The following is a 22,525-nucleotide window of genomic DNA, read 5'->3' on the forward strand; positions in this document are numbered from 1 at the left end:
GAGTTTAGTGTGGGAGACAGGGGTCATTTTGTTTTTGGATATAATGGCGAATGTGTCATTTGGGGGAGGGGATCTACAAGTGCTCAAAAGAAGAAGTTAGTGAACCAGGTCACAGCTAGTGAGAGGGATTATTGGGTTTGGAACTGTAGTTCATCTAATGTGGGTGGTGTCATTAGCGTATTGTACTATAGAAGCTTTGGGTGTTGAGGATGAGAGCTGATTGGTAAATAAAGAGAAGAGTAGTGAGCCAAGAACAGAGCCCTGAGGGACACCTAAGGTTACTGGCAAGAGAGACGATAGTTGGTTCTGCCATTTCACTGCCTATTGACGTCCTGATAGGTAGCTTTTGAACCAAGATATAGAGAGGGAGCTGCGATTTAAGCTGGTTAGTGTATTAAGGAGTCTGTTATGGTTGACCATATAGAAAGCTTTAGACAGGTCTAAAAAATGGCAGAGACTAATTGTCCCTTGTTTCTGTGATGGTTAACTGTGTTGGAGAAGGACAATAGAGCTGTTGTGTTGCTGTGGAAGGTTCCATAGCCATGCTGATTTTTAGACAGCAGGTTGTTTTTTGGGAGGAAGTCCATGAGTTGGGTGTGAACAATTCTTTCCAGAATCTTTGATAAGGGTGATAAAATAGCAATTGGTCTGTAGTTATTGAGCTCTAAGGAATTGCCTCCCTTGTGCAGTGGAATTGTGTGGGAGATCGTCCATATATTAGATATTTTACACTCTGCAATAGATCTGTTAATTAGAATGATTATGGGAGAGGCTATGGCATCTGCGTCTAGCTTTAGGTATTCTGCTTGTAGATTATCTGCAGCCAGGGTGGTTGGCTTAAGCTTATGGAGGAGTTTTAGAATGGATTTGGTTGCGGTTGGATGCAGGGTAAAGTGGGTGGTATTATCAATATATATGTGTGTGTGTGTGTGTGTGTGTGTGTGTGTGTGTGTGTGTATATACATATATATATATATATATATATATATATATATATATATATACAGAGTCACTTTATAATCTTGAAATACTAAAATACAGAATTTTAGTATCTGGAGACTATAAAGCCGAAAGCCCAAAAAAACGAGATCCACAACCGCGAAATTCAAAATTGCAATCATTCTCATACACACACCACCACACAAACAAGCACACATAGACCTACCTAATGACACTACAACAAACAAAACAACAAACACAACATAACAAACAGGCCTACCCTAACTATAAGCAGGGGGCAAGCCCCCCTGCACTCCCCGTGTGGGGGGGGCAATCCCCCCACACCCCCGCTACTTCTATATACTAACATATATACTAACTCCAAGGTCACACTAAACACACAAACACATAAAACTAACCACTACACACACATTAAAATCTCTACGCAATAACCTTACAAGAACACCACTTACCTGAATCCCCAGCTAAATCCACAAACTGCACCACACGTCACGAACGCGACAACACAATGGCGGATTCAACATTTCCTCGTTTGATATTATGCAGTTTTGTGTAACTGCACTTTCGACTTTATAGTCTTGAAATATTAAAATTTGATATTTCAGTATTTTGAGGTTATAAAGTGAAACTATGTGTGTGTGTATATATATATATATATATATATATATATATATATATATATATATATATATATAAAATACCACCATATTGTGTATGTATGTGTTTGTGTGTGTGTGTGTGTATATATATATATATATATATATATATATATATATATATATATATATATATAAAAGCTCAAGATTAGCAACTGAAATAGCACATGAAAACAAAGTAAAGAAATTAAGTACTTATAAAAAACAATGGCTGTGCCTTAAAACACCTCTGTAATAGATGTAGTAAGATGAGAATCATATGCGTCCCATGACATAATAAATAATGTTAAGGCTGTCATCACTACAGACAATTTGTTTATTTGAGTTTCGGCTGTATAAGTTTTCTGGGACTTTTCAGGGTGGCAAAGAAAAAGTTGTAGAAGAAATGTTTGAGTGCTTTATGGCAATGTCATTTTGTGAAACAACCAGTCTAGTTAAGCTTTTTTGGGACCTTGTTATTAGCTTTCATCAAGTCTAGGAGTGCCCAGCTGGACTCTTTCCTCATCTCTAGCTTTTTCTTAAGTATTTGTCTAACTGCAAGCATTGGATCAGTTGTGCTGCATCCTGATCTAAATCCAAGCTGCTCATCTGCCTTCTTAATTTCTACTACTCTGTGTATTAGTTTATGAGTCACCGTCTCCAGAACGTTTATGCAATCTGACAAGGAGTTTGATACCTCCGTACTGCCCACAATTGTGAATGCCCCCGTTGTTCTTGATCACTAGCACTAGTATGCGTATTCTCCAGTCATTACTCCGCACTGCTATGAGTACCCTCAGGAGTCATTTTTCCCCTGTCTCACGCAGCATCTTGGTCGTATCTGCCATGACCTCATCTGAGCCTGCTGCTTTCCCTGGCTTCATTTTCTTTAGTGCTGTTCTTACTTCTTGTACTGTGGGCTCCTCCTCTTGTCTCATTGTATGCAGTGTCTGGGACAGTACAGCTTCTGTGTTTTTTTTTCCTTCATTCATAAGATTCTGAAAGTATTCCTTTCATCTGCCTTTGGTGTCATGTGGACAGGTGAGCAGGTTGTTGCTGGATCCCTTATGAAGGGTATCTAACTACCTTCCTTATCTTTCTGTGTTTGCCTTGCAACCTGATCGAGTTTTTTTGTGCCTTATAATGAGTCACTTTCCAGAAGCTGATAGAGTGCCTCTGATGCCTTGTTCTTGGCTATTGCAACTCTTTTCCTTCCTAGCCTGTCTGCCTTTTTGATTTCTCACTTTTTCCTGCTCTACTTTCTTTTGTTGACTTCCTGGACTTTTGCATTTCACCTCCAACTTTCCCTGTGTACCTTATTTCCATAACTGGTCAGATGCTTATCTGTCCTGTTGTCCTCATGCATGCTCTTAACATTAAAAACAGAATAGGTGCATCTGGAGTTCTTCTTAACACAAAATGAAGAAAAAACTGGCAATTTTCTTGAACCAGAAAAAAAAAATGCCATGAGCATTTGTATATAAACTTTTCTTATTTGCGAACTGTATTAAAAAAAACGACAAATTAAGAAAATCAATGGAAGTTACATACTTTTGTCTTGTAATTAATGCTCTCAGAATTCATAGAACAACTTACATCAAAATACAACATTTTTATAATAAAAAAATGCATCACATGATCACAGAAATCCAAATATTCAATTTCTTAATTGAACAGCCCATGTTGCCACAAATTCTAAACTGAACAAACAAAAACACAAGTCTAAAACTCTGCATTGTATTATAGACATACACATTATTTAAACATAAAATAATTTTAAATTGTTTAAAAATCTGTTTTTTGTAAAATACTTTTAATACTTTCAGTTAAAAATCCAGATAAATATATCTCATGCAAAAACTTCATAATGCAGCAGATTAGCTCTGAATTTCCACTGCCTGCGTTGTTACAATTATAGCTACCTTCCTTTTCAATAATGGCAGGGTACATACAGATTCATTCAAGCCAGGACTGATCGTCGTATTTAACCTAAGCGGCCAAATAAGTTCCTTATACTCTATAGTATCCTCCTATGAGCTTCCTCTTGGTTTAAGGTTTATTTTTTTCTAAAATAAGGAAGGTGAATTTTGTAAACTCCTTAAATGACTGAATGTTTATATAGGGCATTATTGGAATTACCTTTAACTATATTATAGCAGTGCTCATAAATCCGTTTTCTAAAACATTTTCAGTTTTGCCTACATAAAATGCAGGACAAACAGAGCATACAGCTAAATAAACCAAACCTACTCTCTCACAATTGCCATACTTTGGAAAAATTAATCTGCAATTTTAGTTCTGTTATCTCATTAATATATTTCCATTAATTGCAAAAAAAAAAATTTGTAGTGCCAGGAAGCCCTGTTCGCTAAATAAACATTTCCCATTTCAACTATATGTTTAGTATTTCTTGCACTTTTAAAAACAAATTCTGGTTGGTCACCCACTACCTCTTGAATGTCATTTAAGGTATTCCAGTGTTTCTTAATTATATTTTTTATCTCCATGCTAACATATTTGTATTCGATCACAAATGCTCTGTGAAAATCCTTATTTTTGACCCAAATTCATGAGTAGTATTCTACAAATCTGTCTGTGGATAGCCCAACCCCAAAAGGGGTTTATATTTCCTTCCTTATTTTGCACAGACCTCATCACTAATGTTTTTAACCACAGTGGTGGGATAGACCTTAACAAAAAGCATGTTTTCCAACTCTTCCTTCTCCATCAACAGTATTTTTTCATCTGAGACCATACGTGCTAACCTAACAAACTGTCCCTTTACTAAACTTTTCTTCTGTGAAAAAGGATGGCAACTTGAAAAATGCAAATACATGTTAGAAAATGTGGGTTTTCTATACAATATGGAAATAAAGCTCTGATTCTTCTTTTATTATACAAGTATTCAAATAATTAACAGTTTCCTTGTTATAAACACATGTAAGCTTCAGAAACCTAGTTGTACTAGACAAATAATCACAAAACGTTTTGATTTCAATTATGTGATATGTTATGCCTACCTCTTGGACCTCAGGTTCTTTTTTCCTCCAGTTGTAGCAGATTGTAAAACACACAGAGCATTTTGTGCTGTATTTAATTGAACATGACTTGTGAAATTATTTCAGGTTAAGTTATGAAACATTTCTTGGCGAGTCTTACAATTATTTTTGTACAAACATCAATGATGGTTGCAGAAAATTAACTATAGTTGTATATGTTTTAAGGAAGATATATTTACTATCTTTAGTATGCTGTGACTTTTGTTTGTATTAAACACTCTCTTTTGCTATACTAGGATTTAGCTGAGGTCTGTTCAGTAAAATTATTTTCCATATTCCATTACAAAAAATTGTTTATGAGAAACAAATGACTGTGATCTCCTATTTAACAAGTCTTTTGAGTAGATAACAGTTGTAAAATTAGCTTAAGGACGATAGACACTTTGTGTATCTAGACACTATGAGAAAAGTGCATATGTGCATGTTCATCAGCAATATCTACTACCCGTATGGAATTTCCTTTGCTTCTGTGAAGTTATTGTCAGTATATACTTGATTAAAGACACAAGAAAATGGTGATGAGTCCATCCTATGTTTATAGAAATGCTGGTGTGTTTTGGGTTACTAGCTACATACTGAGCAAGTCAGGAAGGAAAAGAAAAAAACAAGAAACAGGTGGGTAAAAAAGGTGAATGGCATGGATTTGGAAGGGACAGTGCATAAGCAATGTGTAAATAATGAACTAAAGGCATAAAGAAGGTTTTAATGGGGGGTGGGTTTAACTGGCAAATATATTAAGAAACAGGCAGAGATTTTTATACATAATTTATCAAATGACAGTATAAGCAATAATTACTGAAATCTCTCTCTCTCTCTGTGTATATATATATATATATATATATATATATATATATATATATATATGGATCTACTACTTTTGATCGACAGAATATTTGATCAAAACTCATTTGATCAAAAAACAGTATTCATGGCAATTAACAGGGATTTGTCCCCCTCCCCAAAGTCGTGCGACCCTGGAGTTTATATATAAAGGTGGGGGGTGTGGGGGGCACAACCCCCCCCATCTAATTTCCTTTAAAATAAGAAAATAAAAGAAAATGTATATATTTTAAATGAAAATAGATGGGGTCTTTGCCCCCCACACCCCACCCTACCTTTGTATATCAACTCCAGGGTCGCACGACTTTGCAGAGGGGAACAAATCCCTGTTAATTGCCATGAATACTGGTTTTCGATCAAATGTGCTGTTGATCAAAAGTAGTAGATCCATATATATATATATATATATATATATATAGAGAGAGAGAGAGGTGTAATTCAAAAGGGAGAATATACACTTGGTAAATTTTTTCAGCGTGTAAAAAATAAGGAATGCATAAATGGGTGAATGCTCATTTGTGTGAATCACATATGGTTGAATTTAGTTTTATATAGTGTAGGCAAGCAGGAGTGTGAAGGGAAAATCAGTGTTTAGATGAAAAAGTGGTAGTTGTGAAGATGTGAAAGACTATGTTATAGCAGATGTGGTGAATATGTAAGTGTTTACATGTTAGGGTTAGATTAAGGGTTAAGTAAGGGATAAATTTAATGTTTATTTTAGTGTTGTCTATGTTCTGTGTCCTTTTGTCTTGTGGTGTAGTGCTGTTGGGGAAAGGGTTTTTAGTAACATAATGTGTAGGGTTAGGGACAGGGGTAGGGTTAGGGTTAACAACATGAGTAAGAGAGTGCACGTGAGCTTTTAAAAGAAAATATTTTATTGTTTTGTCTCCAAAAGCTATGCCAGTGGTTCACCTACAAAACAGAGTACCTTGCAGCTTTGAAGAAAAAAAAAATGAGCAAGTGCTTGAATATATGGCACAGCCTGTTTCTATTATTATGCAGACTGGGGCTACAGAATATAAGACAAAATCACTATCTGTGTAGGCACTGAAGAAGTTAACAAATGAATTCTGAAGGAACATTATCCACTACAGAATCTAGAAGTGATTGTTGTAATGGATAATGCAATGTTTATCTCAGTGCTGCATATTACTCAGGAGTTTGGAAAATCAGGCTTAATGCCGGTAGTTCAAAGACGTGTCTTTAATGCACTACTGGGAAGATACAGATTTATGAGACTGCCTTCTGGCATTCCATCAGCTCCAGAGGTCTTTCAAGGGTTGTAGCTGATACGACTGAAGGCTTGGAAGGAGTTGTGAATATAATCAAAGATGTTTATCTAGGGATATAAAAAGTAAGAGTATGATACTAACCTGATTAAACTAATAGACCAGGAGTACAAGGTTTGAAACTGAATAAACCAAAATGTATGCTATCTTTGAAATACATTAGCCATCTTCTTACAGCTAATAGGCTGCAGTCATTTCCAGGCAAAATAAGTGCTAATGTAAATATGCAAATTTCAATATTTCAGTAAACAAATCATCATTAATATAGTTCTTAGGGATGGTACAATGCCTTAAACTTCATATTTGGCTTGTCAGATAGTACTGTAACTTTCAGAGTACTACTTGAACAAAACGGATTGGGAATTGGACTGAGGAGCAAATCAAGAGAATGAGTTACTAAGTACACTGATATTTATAGTACCTAATCTTAAATATTTTGAACAGTGCTTCAAGTGGATGCAGTCTAGAAAGGGAGGAAGCAGTACTTCTTTGAGATGGCCAACTAAATGCTAATACTTCAAGAGCACTGACAGATGCATAAACTATAGATACCGAGATTGAGAAAAAATTCTAGCTATAGTATTTGGAAGTCAGAGGTTCCCAGTTTATGTCTATGGTAGATTGTTTAAAGCTGAAACAGTTCCTAACCCTTTGCAAAGTATATTCAGAAAGTCACTGCAGAAAGAACCCACAGAACTATGTTGTTGTTGACACTTCAGAAATATGATGTGGATGTGCAGCACAAGTCAGACTGATTGATGCATTTTGTTGATATGCTAAGTAGAACACATCTGAATGAATGTAAATAAGTCTTTTAAGGCAGATATGAAAACTGCTGAGTGTGACAGAGATGTAAATAGCAATTCTGATGCTATGTGCTATTTTCCAGCCTGGTGCCCCTCTCCTTTTCAAGTTGAGGTGCAAAAAAGACCTTATTTTCTTTTAAAACTGTAACAAAACTTCTTGCTACATTTAGTGTAGCAAATGTGGTTTATATTACAAAGTGGTTTATACCATTCAAGGAGTGTAAAAGCACTTCAGTCCTGACCACAAACACAATACTGATATTCGTTTGTGAAAGCAGGTAATGCCTTAAAAAATGCTTGGCATCTACATATTACACTTGGAGTGGCTGCCCCCCCTTGCCTCACTATAGATATATCTCAGGGTTGTGACACAAATTCCAGTTATACCTCAAGGTTGTGTCACAAAATCCAGTAACTCCTGACAAATGAATGAAATTAAAGACAACTTCCGTGGAAGATATGGAAATACTTCTGGTGAGAGAACTAATAATGTCCAGATGACCAAAAAACTGAAACAATCTTCACCCACTGATTCAACCATATAATACCTTCAGAGAATGACTGGCACATATTCAAAGTCTTTTGCTGAAAAGTGAGAAAGTCATAATTCCATCACCACTCAAAAAGTAGATGTTTTGAAAATCCATTGGCATATTTGGGAATATCTGAGTTTAAGAAAAGAGTACAAGACTGTAGGTCAGACCATGTGTATGTGCCTTTAAGATGAATTTCCAGATGTAGCATGTGCATATAAATACAGAGCACATGCATGCAGCACTGCCATTTTGAGAGAACAGCCAGAGTGTTAACATGTATGAGTGTAATAGCCAGTCTGTTTATAAGATTATTTACGTTTAAGTTACAAAGCCTCATTTCTGATGTATTTGTATGCAATAAAGCTGCTTGAACAGAACCTATGAATGCTTGTCTGTTTTATCCTGACCAGTAGAGCGACATGATGTCAGAACCGGGATTAGAAGAACTACTTCCATGAGATGCAGAACTGAAGGTGAAGGCAGACTAAGCATGGTGAGTAAAACAAAGCACAGACAAATAAAACAGGGCCAGAAATGAGCTAAAGGTAAAGAAAACTGCACAAATGTTTTATTTGACAAAGAAAATGAAACAATGTATTTATAAGGCACAAAATGCATTATTAATCATACAAGTGGCACAAAACATATTATTAATCAAACGAGTAGCACAAAACGTATTATTAAACAAACAAAAGGCACAAACTGCATTATGAATTAAACAAAATGTTCAAAACCACAACATTTGATAAAACTAGCAAAACTATTCATGTGGGGCTCAGAATTTCCTTTGGTTTGCATAACGAGCATGTTTAAAGTAAAACGGGCACAAGAAAAGTATAACGAGCATGATAAGAGATTAAAAGGGCAATTTAAGCTTAAAGAGTGAGGCGACTGCATGTTTTTAGTAAAAGACCATGTTTGGACACAAACTACTATTTCGCATTGACCGAAGCCATTCAAAGAATGACTAGAGTTGTTCGAAGTATCTCAGTGTGCGCAAAGTGTTTGCAGTGTGTGTGCTTTATTACAGTGTAATTATTCAAAGTATTTGCTGTGTGTAAAGTACAGTTAATATTGCAAAGTGCAGTCAACGTACAGCAATTTCGAAAAGTTTCTTGTGCTGTGTGCATTTATTCGCAGAAAGCTGCCATTTCAGAGTGTTTCTTACATTGTGCAGAGTTATTTTGCAAAGTACAGCCATTTTGAAAGGTTCTTGCGCTATATACAGTTTATTTGCACAGTGCATTATCTCAAAGTATTTCTTAATCTGAGCTTCTTTTGCCATGTACAGTTTAATCACAATTATTTTGAAATACTTCTTACACTGATAAGGAGTGGTTTCACAAAGTATAGTGATTTCAGAGTGTTCTTGTGCTACGTTGACTTATTTGGCAAAGTGCAGTTATTTAAAAGAGCTTGTTGTGCTACTGGGCATAATTACAAGTTCTAGTATATATATATATATATATATATATATATATATATATATATATATATGTGTGTGTGTGTGTGTATGTTCGTATATAATTTCAAACACCTTCACTACTGTGTGTTGATATGTCAAAGGCATTTTGCAGACCATGTCCACGTGTATTTGATCATAATATAGCAAAGAATTGGAGAGTATTCGAGCAGGAATACGATATTTTCATACAATCAGCTTAAGGTGCATGTACGAGGGCATTCATTTTGTTTAACTTAGTTGGGTCAGAAGCTATTGAAAGAGGGTGTTCATTTGTGTATGCACCAGATGTATATGAAGGAGAGGGGAAAACATCATATTGTGGTACCAGCTGACCCTGAGTGCTTAAAATGTAAATTTAGAGAAATGTGTAACCCCCCAGACAAATGTTACAATAGAGAGGCACTTATTTTATACAAGAGCCAAAAACCAGGTGAAATGTTTAAAGCATATATATCAGTGACTTGAGAAACAAAGCTAAAACATGCAGATTTGATTTGAAAGATGAGTTAAAGGACAGGCTTGTGTATGGTGTTAATAGTGCTGTAGTGAGAAAGATTTTGGTTCGTGACAGTGATTTAACATTAAACAAAGACATAGAGATTTCTCAAATCCATGAGCTCACAGAAAGGCACACAAGTATGCTTGCAAGTGATAAGAGCATGGTTTCAGCAGCTTCTAGAGCAAATGTAGACAGCATGCAACATGTGGCAAGCAGAAACAGGTCTAAGCACATGGCAGCAGCAACCCCTGTGGATGTGGCAAGGAAAACCCAGAGCTTTGTAGCAAGCTGCAAGACTAGTTTTGTTAAAGGAGCATGCTCAGTACAGTACAAGAGTCAGTCAGCAAAACCAAAGGCAAGTCTTATTGTTAACTGTTGTAATGGTGGTGCCATTCATGAGTCTGAAAGACAGAAGTGCTTAGCATTTGGTCAACAATGCTACAAGTGTAAAACATGTAATCATTTTCAAAAGTTTTGTAAATCAAGCAAACCTCATTCGGGTATTACGAAACGTCACTCAAAACAGCAAGTTGATCATGTAGAAAGCTGGAACCCTACTTTATATGTAGATGGTGTATCAGTGGTTGGTGAAAAGGTTAATGCAGTAGATTTGTTGGCAAAAAACTAAGTATTTTGTATTGTCCTGATCAAGGGTAAACCCACAGAGCTCAAAGTAGACACTGGTTCAAAGTGTAATGCAATGTCAGTAGAAACATTTGCTAAAGTGAGGGCTGGTGATCAACTTAATTTGCACAATTGTGCGAAGCTTGTTGCTTATGGAGGTGAAGAGATTCAAACCGAAGGATCAGTAGTGCTTTCATGCTATTCAGCTAGGAACAGTTATAGCTTGCAATTTTAAGTAGTCCGAAAATCTGTGCTGTCATTATTAGGTCTCAGAGACAGTTTGAGAATGAAACTGCTGTCTTTTACAAAAGAAGTACATCATGTAAGCACATGTCCCAGTTCCAGCTTCAGTGATACTATTTTCTCAGAATATGCTGATGTGTTCGATGACAAGCTAGGCAAACTTCCAGTTGTGTACTCCATGAAGTTTGACCCAAATGTCAGTCCAGTGGTCAGACCAGCAAGAACACTTCCAATGGCTATGCAGGACAAAGTTAAGGTCCAGTTAGACAAAATGGTGCAGCAAGGTGTGATTTGTTCAGTCACAGAACCGAGTGGGTACCATCCATGGTAGCTGCTCATAAAAAAAAATCAGATGAAATCAGAATATGCATTGATCCAAGAGACTTGAACAAGGCATTAAAAATACCTCATCATCCTATGCGTACAGTCAAGGAGATTGAAACCCTCATGCCAAATGCCACTGTTTTTTCTACCTTTGATGCAAAGAATTCATTTTGGCAAGTAATGCTTGATCTCAAATCTTCACTACTGACTACATTCAGTACCCCATTTGGTAGATACAAATTGCTCAGGATGCCTATTGGAATAAATTCTTCCAGTGAAGTATTTCAGTGTGCAGTGGAGCAAATTTTTTCAGGCTACCAGTGTGCAATAATAGTTGATGATTTACTTGTTGCAGACATTGGTGAAGAAGAGGATGACAAAAACCTCAGGAAAGTTCTGGACAGAGCGTGTGAATTAAATTTAAAGCTTAATCCTCTGAAGTGCAAATTCAGACTACCAGAAGTTACTTATGTAGGACATTTATTTACCAGTACAGGCTTGCGACCAGATCCTTCCAAGCAAGCAGCCATTCTTGATATGCCAGCTGCAGACAATGTCCAAGCCTTACAGCATTTTCTTGGTATGGTTAACTATTTGGGCATTTATCCCTGACTTTAATGAGTTATCAGCACGTTTAAGAGAGCTGACATGCAAAAATGTTGCATGGTCATGGTTAGATCAACACCAGAGAGCATTTGATAACCTCAAACAGTAAGGGAACACACATTTCAGGATAGACCAAAATTCCAGCATGTAGTCTGCATGCCACTCGCATAATGGCAGCTCCCTTCCATCCAGGAAACCCAAAATGTCCTCTGTTTTACCTGCAGAAATAGACAGATACAGTTTCCCAAGGAAAAATGTTTGGCTGCTGTTTCTAGTGCATCTCGCATAACGTCAGCTCCCTCCCATCCAGGAAACCCCAAAGTCCTTTGTTCTACCTGCAGAAACAGACAGATACAGTTTCCCAAGGAAAAACATACGGCTGCTGTTTCTAGTGCATCTCGCGTAATGGCAGCTCTCTCCCATCCAGGAAACCCAAAAGTCCTCTGTTCTACCAGCAGAAACAGACAGATACAGCTTCACAAGGAAAAATGTACAGCTGCTGCTTCTAGTGCATCCCGCATAACGGCAGCTCCCTCCCATCCAGGAAACCCAAAAAGTCCTTTGTTCTACTGGCAGAAATGGACAGATATAGTTTCCCAAGGAAAAACGTATGGCTGCTCTTTCTAGTGCATCTTGCATAATGGCAGTTCCCTCCCATCCAGGAAACCCAAAATGCCCTTTGTTCTACTGGCAGAAATGGACAGATACAGTTTCCCAAGGAAAAACATATGGCTGCTGTTTCTAGTGCATCTCACATAACGGGAGGTCTCTCCCATCCAGGACACGCAAAAAGTCCTCTGTTCTACTGTCAGAAACAGACAGATACAGTTTCCCAAGGAAAAACATATGGTTGCTGTTTCTAGTGCATCTCGCATAATGGCAGCTCCCTCCCATCCAGGGAACCCAAAAAGTCCTCTGTTCTACCTGCAGAAATGGACAGATACAGTTTCCCAAGGAAAAACATACAGCTGCTGTTTCTAGTGCATGTAAGCACCAGCAGGATCCTATAAATAGCTCTATTGTGTATGACCGCTTATTATCTCTCCACCCCCTGACAGCATGCTCACTCACTGGGACTGCCTCCTCTATCCTCTACCAGTCTCCCGCACCACCTGCACTTTCACAGTAGGTGGCAGCACAGTTCCACAAATCATCTCCCAAATAGTACCTATTCCCAGTTAAAGTGCTTGCCTCTAAGTAAACTTACTGTGCTCCAAAGTTCAAACAGCACCTCTACCTTGCATTAATCTGCAGGAATCCTTTTCTATCCACCTATCTACATACAACCCTGCTGCCCTAGATAGAGAATTGAACATCTGTAGACAGCCTGCTACTATTGCCAGCTCCTAACTGCAGTCACTGATAATGTTTCCGCTCACCTCTGCTGGGATTGCTCTGCCTGCTCCGTTCGCCTTCCAGACTCACTCCGCTCCTTTACCCTGCCCCCATTTCCCACCTGCCCACTACTTCCACATTTATCTATCCTTATCGCCTCTCACACCACCCACAGCCCACCACACTAACCTCCCTAACCCCTATCTCACCCACCACCTCACTACACATCCAGTTTCCAACACACCATCCCACCTGCCTTCTCCTGCATACCTCCCAAACTCTATCCCTCCAACACAACCTTATTATACAAACTCAAAATCCTACCTACGCTTCTTTCACCCAACTTTCCCCATCTCCCACACCCCAACAAACATGCTATCTACCCATACATAAAAGCTCCATCCACTTTAGATTACGTAATACACATACTTCACCAAAGCTCCCTGTCTCTGTCTGGAGACATCTATCCCAACCCTTGCCCCAGCAACTCCCCACCCAGCCACACCATCCTACTCCTTCTTTGTTGACTGTACATCCAAACTAACCTCCAGCTTCCCACACCCCCTTGCTAGCATGTCCCCCCATCCACCACCCTCTCTTCAGACAGCACACACCATCTTCCACTTTCAGACTCAACCCCATCCCCACTAGCACAATAAAAAAAAACTACTCCTCCAGCTAAAACCTTGCTGTAATTCACCATATAATTTACTCCAGCCTTTCTGAAATTATCAGCCAACAGCATAGCCCTGCCAATCTCCATTCTAATAAACAAATCAGCCCCTTACTTTTCAACATATTCATAAATAACTTTCACCACTCCATCCTGAGTCCTGCCTGATCCAGTACACAGATAACTCTATTATCGTCTGCACTGCTGACTCCTCTCAGATGTGCTACTAAAGACCCAGTCTGCTTTCACTAAAAGAGAAAGTTGGATGAAGAACAGCCATCTTACCCTGAATGATCTTTACTCCCTGTAGAAGCTCAGCGATTGATAACACCTCCTTTTCGATAATTAGCCAGAATAACACCCCCATTGAAACTGTGCCACACACCAAACTCCTTGTTATCATCATTGATGCGCATCTGAAATTCGACATCCATATTCAAACAGTCATTAAAAAAAACACCAAAAGCTAGGACTCCTATACTGACACAACTGCTACCTGACTCCCTCCACCACAAAGACCTTAGCCTCCTCCTACCTTCTCCCCTCTTTAATATACGGCACCCCCTTGCTCACCGACCTCCAACTTGGCTTACAATCCAAAGTGGATTCCTGCTACAATAAAATCTGCAAATTCACCACCAGCTCCAAAAGCTCATCCCACCATTGCAACTCTCTCCAATCTCTGCAGTGGCTAGAACTTCCCAACTACCTGAACTTTCTTAAACACACCACTGCCCATAAACTCGTGTTCAACCATCCAGCTGTCCTGCTCTCTCCTTCTCCTTAACCCCCTACATACCTAACTGCTCATTCCGATCAGAAAATCAAAACTTCTTACAAATCCACAAACCTTCCCTCCCCCCTGGACAACTTCTGCTATCATAATCCATAGCTAAACTATGGAACTCTCTCCCCTCTCCCTTCGCAATACCCCAAACCACACCAACTTCAAATCGTTCCTACACTCCTACTTATCCTCAAATTGGGTATGTCCCTGCTCTTCTCCTTCTTGAGTGCCTCCACTACTATCCATTCAGCAGCCCAACTTCTTTATACTACCAATCAACCTTCCACTCAACTAAACCACTAAATCCACTGCTAAACTGCCATTTTATTTTTCTTTTATCATTTTTCCCATATTACACTTTGTTAGAGACTTGTACTTCTGAAATGGTTACTGCTATTCTAAGGTATACTTACAGCTACTCTGTAACACATTCATTTTTTCCTACATACTTGCCTACTATCTACCAGACACTCTTGTCTTCTGTTAAATTTATCTCTGCTTCCATCTACTTTTGAAATATAGAAACCCTAAATTCGCCAAATGTTTTAATTAGCATTACATACTGAATATGTAATGTTTTGTCCACTGCCACTACAGCTACTCTGTATTCAACTGTATTTATTTTCATCCTTTGTACTTCATTTTACTCTGTGAGTAATGTATATACCATGCTTGATATTCGTGTTTATTATTGTCTATGAACTTATATGTCTGTATTCTATTGTCTATGGAGCTTTTCTCCGGGCCTCCATGGAAAACAGGCTCTTCTTGGCCCAGTGGACTTCCCTGGTCATCAAACTGAAAATAAAAAAATTGCTAACCCTCCCACATTAAGATATTATGATATCCACAAACCAGTACATCTTTCCTGTGATGCATCAAAGTTCGGTCTTGGTGCAGTCATTCTTCAAGGGGGCAGACATGTTGTCTATGCATCTAGAACTCTTACCCAAACGGAGATGCAGTATGCACAAACTGAGACGGAACTTTTGGAAATTGTGTTCGCATGTTCGAAGTTCCATGATTATATTTATGGCTGAGCAATTCACATAGAAACTCACCATCAACCTCTAATTACTATTTTAAAGAAGCATATGCATTCTGCTCTAGCAAGACTGCAAAGAATGATGCTCAAATTGCAAAAGTACAATTTCAAAATAGCCTATACAAAAGGTAAACTTCTTTATCTGCCTGATACCTCATCCAGATTGCCCAGAAGTACTACGGAACAGCTCGATGCAGAGAATTTTGACTTTGTTGTCATGGAGGTGTGTAATTTTTCAACTATGAGACTTGATGAGCTGAGATATCAAACGAACACTGATCCAATTTTGCAAAAGCTCAACCACTTCATCAATGTAGGATGGCCATCAAAGCAATCCAATGTACTGCCAGAAGTACAACCTTACTTCCCATACAGAGGTGAGATGCTGATGGAAGATGGTATCATTTTCAAAGGTCCAAAAGTTGTTGTTCCTACTTCCTTACAGCATAAATACATTCAGATTTTACATTGTGGTCACCCAGGTTCCAATTCTACCAAAAGAAGGGTGAGAGGACTAGTATTTTGGCCTTCTCTAGCAAAATACATTGATAAAGTGCTTTCTTATTGTTCAATGTGCAACTGTACTAAGCCGCATTTGCAAAATGAACGACTTCACCTAAGCCAAATTCCTGAACTACCTTGGTCAACAGTAACAACTGACATATTTGAGTGGAACAGTCAGCATTACTTAGTGTTGGTAGACTTTTATTTGAACTGGTTTGAGATTGATTTGCTACCTAACCTGATGTCCAGTGCTGTTATTACTAAGATGAAACATCATTTCTCAGTCCATGATACTTCACACAAAGTTATTTCTGACAATGGTTCTCAGTTTACCAGTCAGTTGTTTCAGAGATTTCCTAAAGAGTGGGACTTTATCTATGTTACTATCAGTCCTGAATATCCTCAGTCAAATGGCCTTGCTGAACATGCAGTACAGAGTGCAAAGCAATTACTGGAGAGGTGAAAGCACGACAATACTGATATCTTCTTGAATTTACTCAATCTCAGAAATATACCCCATGACAACTTACTTGGCTCGCCTGCTCAGAGACTTCAATCTAGGCAAACCAGAACAACCTTGCCTATCAGTTCTAGTTTGTTGGTGCCTAATGCTAAAAACAACAGAGCAGTCAAAGCCCAACTTTTTAAAAAGCGTTCTTCTCAGAAGTCCAGCTATGATAAAATGAGCAGATTTCTTCATGCATTAAAAGAAGGAGAGACAGTGAGGATGCAAACGGCGAAAGGCTTTGATCGAATTGGTCAAGTAAGAGGTATATACACCAAGCTGAGAACCTACTTAGTGGAATCTGAGGGTGCAGAGTACAGCAAAAACCGCAGACATCTACTTTCTGTATCAGAACTGATATCGCAGCATCGTACCTGCGTTATAGACTCTAGATCTCAAGAGCAATCCAGACAATATTTGCATCGAAGAATGTGTCACAGTATCCATTCCTGTTCCTAACGATGTCCCAGATGTCCCCAAAGTTGAACATTCCTTTAAGACAGTCCCCATTGCTAAATCCAATTCTGACTTATGTGTTACACGATCAGGTCGCATTTCAAGATCTAGTGTAAAATACACAACAATTTGGACATAACTGTTTTGTATGTGTCTAATTTTGTATGATTGCATGTCAAATTATTTCTGTATAATTGCATGTCAAAAGATCACTTCTGTAAATTGCATGTCATTGAATACTGTAATTTCATATATGGATCATTTCTCAAAGAGGGAGACTGTAGATCAGAGCATGTGTATGTTCCTTTAAGAAGCATTTCCAGATGTAACATGTGCATATAAATACAGAGCACGTGCAGGCAGCAGCACCATTTTGAGAGAACAGCAAGAGTGTTAACATGTATGAGTGTAGTAGTCTGCTTATAAGTTTAAGTTGCAAAGCCTTATTTTTTGACGTGTTTGTGTGTAATAAAGCTGCTTGAACAGAACCCACGAATGTTCGTCTGTTTTTTCCTGACCAGACAAGCAACAAAGACATCATGAATAAACCTAAAATGACAGCACAAACAGAGCAAATGGTGCAAAAGTGGTTACTGTACAGCATGCATAGAAATAAGTGTTAAAACAAGGCCCTGATATCTCACAAGATTCCAACTTTACCTCAGCCAAAGTAGAAACTGACTTGTTTCTGCTGAGTCATCACAATTTTTTGCCAACTGTTGATTGTTAATAAAAGTATCCACGAGATGTACATCCAAAGTATAATACAGCATTCACAGTGAGAAGTGAGCTTAAATCAGCTTTTGCCTGACATAGTGTATGTGAGCAAGTAAAATGAGAATATGATCTACAATTTGATAGGCAAAAAATTCTTTGAAAGCCTATGAGTTTCAGCATATTATTTCAAAGCAGGTATAGTGAAGGTCAAATGCAAAAGTGTAATCCATGAGCCAAACAATGAAACGATAATAAGGAAATGTTATGTATAAGAAGAAATCAAAGATCATCTTGCATTATTGTAGCACTAGAAATAAATCTTTGTAAAGTGTATGTCTGTCCACCTTTGCAGTTGTTGATGGGAAGAAGGTGATATACAGATTACAAAGATCTTTTGGTTTATTAGTGCCATAAGAAAGAATGTAAACTTCAGAATTACTGGGGAAAAGGCAGATGAAACAAAAGCACTAAGTGCCAGAAATATTCTGTGACTACAGTAAAGGAAAAGAGTCAAAGTGAAAGTACATGAGACTTTTGTGCAGAAATTTGTAATATAAGTAACAGTATGAGGTTTTCCAGAGTCTTGAGGTCATACATTGGAGACAAATGAGACATGCAGCTGTACAGAAGAAATTGTAGACATTTGCAGAAACTACAAAACTACGTTAATTTGCCAGTGAATTTGATCCTTGAGATGTCTGGGAATCCCAAAAAGTATATATAGCTAATTAGAAAACTCAGGTTTCAAAATCAAATTTTGGAAGGAATTCTCATGAATTTTTCAAGGAGTGCAACTGAAGAAATTTTGATTTGCAGTTCAGTTCTTATGAGAGGTGATTCATGTTAAACCTCTAGTAGCTGTGATAGCAAATATAGTAGACTTGTGAAGATGGCACTTGTATTTAGTGAATGTTCATAATGTCTATAGCTAATTACGTTTGCTCCGCTGAGTTTGTTATATGTTTTGTATTTTACAAGCATACTGTTAAATTAATTTTAAGTTAAATGTATAAAGTGTACAGTGGAATGATTAATTTTAAGTTAAATGTATTAAATGTCCAGGGTATGTAAATAAAGTTTATTAGGGAGTATATAACATTTCCTTTCTTTATATATTGATGGGAGTATGAGTTATATTTTTAAAAATAGTGTTTGGTGAGTACATGAGTTGTGATAGTGCATTCACATGTAAACAATTGAGTCAACCAGTCTGTCTGATGCTTCTTTATTAGACCTGTGCTTACTGTGAGACAATCAGAAGCTGAATCTGAAAGACACAGCACTAGCCACTTTTCTGAGTAATGAGATTTATTAAATACATTGTTTCTGATGTTGGTTCCCAAAACATATTGCCATCCAAGAGTATAAAGCTCATATATAATTATTAGTAGTTCTTAAACATCTGTTATAACCATTTTATTTTGTTAAAAGATGCTAGTTTTCAGTTAGCACTAAATATAAAATAATGTCTTTTGCTCAAGAACACATTTCAGATTAGAGATTGCCTTCACTATCAGGGATTGAGATCAGAGTATAGACAAAGAGAAAGGAATTGGGAGATCCTAAGTGAAAGACATGCACTAGTAGAATTTTTAGTTGAAATTAGAATAGAAGCTGCTGTTAAAAAGGGGATACTTAGGACATATAAAAGATTGCATGATAAGTTTAGGAATCAATCAGAGGAGATTAGAAAGGATTGAGAAAAGAGATGCAATTCACAAAGAAACAATGGGAGGATATATGGATGGCTCCCAAACATGCAACAAAGTCTAGAAGATTTAAGATATTTGAAAGTGTCTGCATATGTATTTTATAAACCAAGCAGACTCAAAGAATTTTTCCTCAGGTAGATCGCAAATGCTAGATGTGTGATGGGGGGAATGAGATAATTGGTAACATATTTTTGGGAGTGTAATGAGTTGTCAGACTTTAAAAATTCCCTACAAACTACTCATCAGAAACACTGGGTGAGCAAAGTGGTGTAACTAAGGAAATATTTTTCTAGCCATGATACAGAATTGGAATTGCCTAGACATACTAAGGTCTTGCTGACTTTACTTCTGGTGGCTACCAAAAATCAGTTACTAGAAAACGGAAATCAAAGTCTAAACCAATGGTACAAGAAGCAGTGACTATAGTAACAGGGGTAAAAAAAACTGGAAGTGGGATCTTTGGAAAAGGGTAGGAGCAAATTACATAGAGAAAATGGGAATTGTGGGAGCAATACATGTAGAATAATGTTTGGTGAAGAAACTAGAATTAAGAGAAGGCAGGAATTGAATGAGCTATGTAATGAGTGATTGAGAATGACTGTATAGGAGATTATATTTGATGTATAATGTTTGCAACTGAGAATATGTCAATATTGTTTTCATTTATAGAAATGCATAATTGCCTATGTCATAAAAGATAATCAATAAAGATGTTTCTTGTTAAAAAAAGAGTCCATTTTATTAAAGTCATTGATAGACATCAGGCTCATATTCCAAAATTTAAAACTGTTGATTAGTTACATATCCTGTTGCTTAAATAAAATGTGTGAAGTAAACTGATATTTCTTTCTCGTCTGTCTTCAACTATGCAGGTATTTCCCTGAGTGTGGTGCCAATGTACTTGGGTGAGATTTCACCAAAGAACCTACGAGGGTTTATAGGACTGATGCCTACACTTTTTATTTGCTCTGGAGTATTTTTAGCTCAAGTGCTTGGTCTAGAAGAAGTACTTGGAAAGGTAGGTTAAGATAACGCTTGTGAATGGAAAGTACTAGAGCTATATTGTGTCACGTTATGATTATATGAAAAAAGATAAATTAATGGAATCCTTAATGAAAATATTCATTTGTTAAAATAGAGTGACATGGAAAGTTGGCATTAGTTATCAGGTACAGTTATCTGCATCCTTAGTAAACATGCTAAATGTGACTAGCTTTAAAGTTTCAGACCGTGGAAAAAAACTTAATGTTGCTTGTTTGGTATATTGCTTACATCCCATCAACCATGCATATTACTGTAGCCTGCCAGCACACAATGAAAGCTACAAATGGGATTTTATGGGGCAGTGTCTTTTACCATTATCTTTGTGAGTGGAAAGAACACCCTGTCTGTAAAATCAGACAGAGTGGGGGATTGGGTCCAAAGCCATGGCCAGGTTGAGGTATGCAGTATGTACTATTTTACCTTCACCCATTGCTTTGATGATCTTTCAAATAAGTCCACCAGGTTGAGTAACTATGATCTACCTTTGATGGATCCATACTAAGATTAGTCCAATATTTGGAGATTCCCTATGTCCTTATTGATTAATTCCATGTTAAGTCCTTCCATGGCTTTGCATATGAGGCTGGTCAGACTTATGGGGCTGTAATTGCAAGTATATTTCTTTCTTTCTTTTAATTTCTCTTAATTTTCTTTTGAATATCTTCTAGCTGGGAATTCTGGGCTTCTTACATAATAACAACAGTACCTAATTTCTTTCTTATCCTCAATAACCACTCTATCATCTTTATGGCTCTTTTTTGGCCTGTCAGTTTTTGTGTTTTTGTGGACTACTATTTCCTTCCACAAGGGTGGGGTGGGGTGGGGGAGGCATCCTTCCCCTGAGCCTGGCCTAACTCCATTGTAAGGAATGTTTCCATGTCTTGAGGATTCCACACTGTCATTTGTTACAGTCCTGGCACCAGTGCACATTCCAGGATTGGGAACATTTATATCCTGGTAAATGTGCACCCAGCTGTCCTTTTTATTTTTTAACCTTTCTTTGTCCATGATCTATGTTATATAAAATGCAGTTTATATATCACTGTCGTCTTGGTAAGATTTTGTGAAAACAGGGTCCACCATGTGAATGTACTCATCAAGACATGAATATGAGTTTGGTTCCAGTAATACTCTCTCCTTTTCCTGCTGATTTTATCATCTCTCCATTCAGACTGCTGATGAGTTAAAAAAATATATTTAAATATATATATATATATATATATATATATATATATATTCATGCTGAGCTTTTCATAACATTGATGAAAATTACCATTGATCTTGACTTTCAGATAATCAAAATGAATTTTACAGCAAGGTATTTGGAAGTGATAAACAATTCCATTGTGGGTATTTTAGTCTTAAAGATCTTACAGTAGAGCAGTGAGTCAACTGTAACATTTTAAATACCAATGTGGCTGAGGACAAAATGCTCTTTTGCTTTATCCAGGTTTATTCCAGTCTGGGAAACTGAATAAAAAAAATATAAATTTTGTTTAGTGCCACTTTTTGCTAAGGACTCAGCTGAATTAAAAGGCAAACTATAGTCAATAACAGGAAATATGTCATCTTCAGCAATACTGCTTTTAGCCTCTGGTGTTACTAGAAATTTTGCAACAGGTACCAAAAAAGTGTAACCTAGCTAATCTTTGCTTTTGTTTAATCAAAATGTATTATGAAGGATAACTGGAGATCTAACCAGAAGCCAGGATAGTTATGTGTATCAGTTATAATGAGACTATGCCTACTAGTTGATATTCGAACCCAAGGATGCTGAACATAAGAGAGACACTTAGGTGAAGCACATAACATATCATCAGTTTTGTTGAAAGTTAAAGTAAGACCCATATTATTAAATTAA

The 22,525-nt window shown here is 37.3% G+C and overlaps 1 protein-coding gene across 1 annotated transcript in view; it reads left to right on the forward strand.

Annotated features, from left to right (window-relative positions):
- LOC122788725 (solute carrier family 2, facilitated glucose transporter member 5-like) overlaps positions 1–22,525 on the forward strand; it is a 569,090-nt gene that overhangs the window by 135,165 nt on the left and 411,400 nt on the right. Inside the window, exon 5 of the mRNA XM_044055616.1 lies at positions 20,493–20,638. Within this exon, the coding sequence (XP_043911551.1) occupies positions 20,493–20,638 (146 nt within the window). The remainder of the gene's footprint in view (positions 1–20,492; positions 20,639–22,525) is intronic.

Source organism: Protopterus annectens, chromosome 14.part0 (assembly GCF_019279795.1).
Source record: "Protopterus annectens isolate FY-2018-M chromosome 14.part0, PAN1.0, whole genome shotgun sequence".
NCBI lineage: Eukaryota > Metazoa > Chordata > Ceratodontiformes > Protopteridae > Protopterus > Protopterus annectens.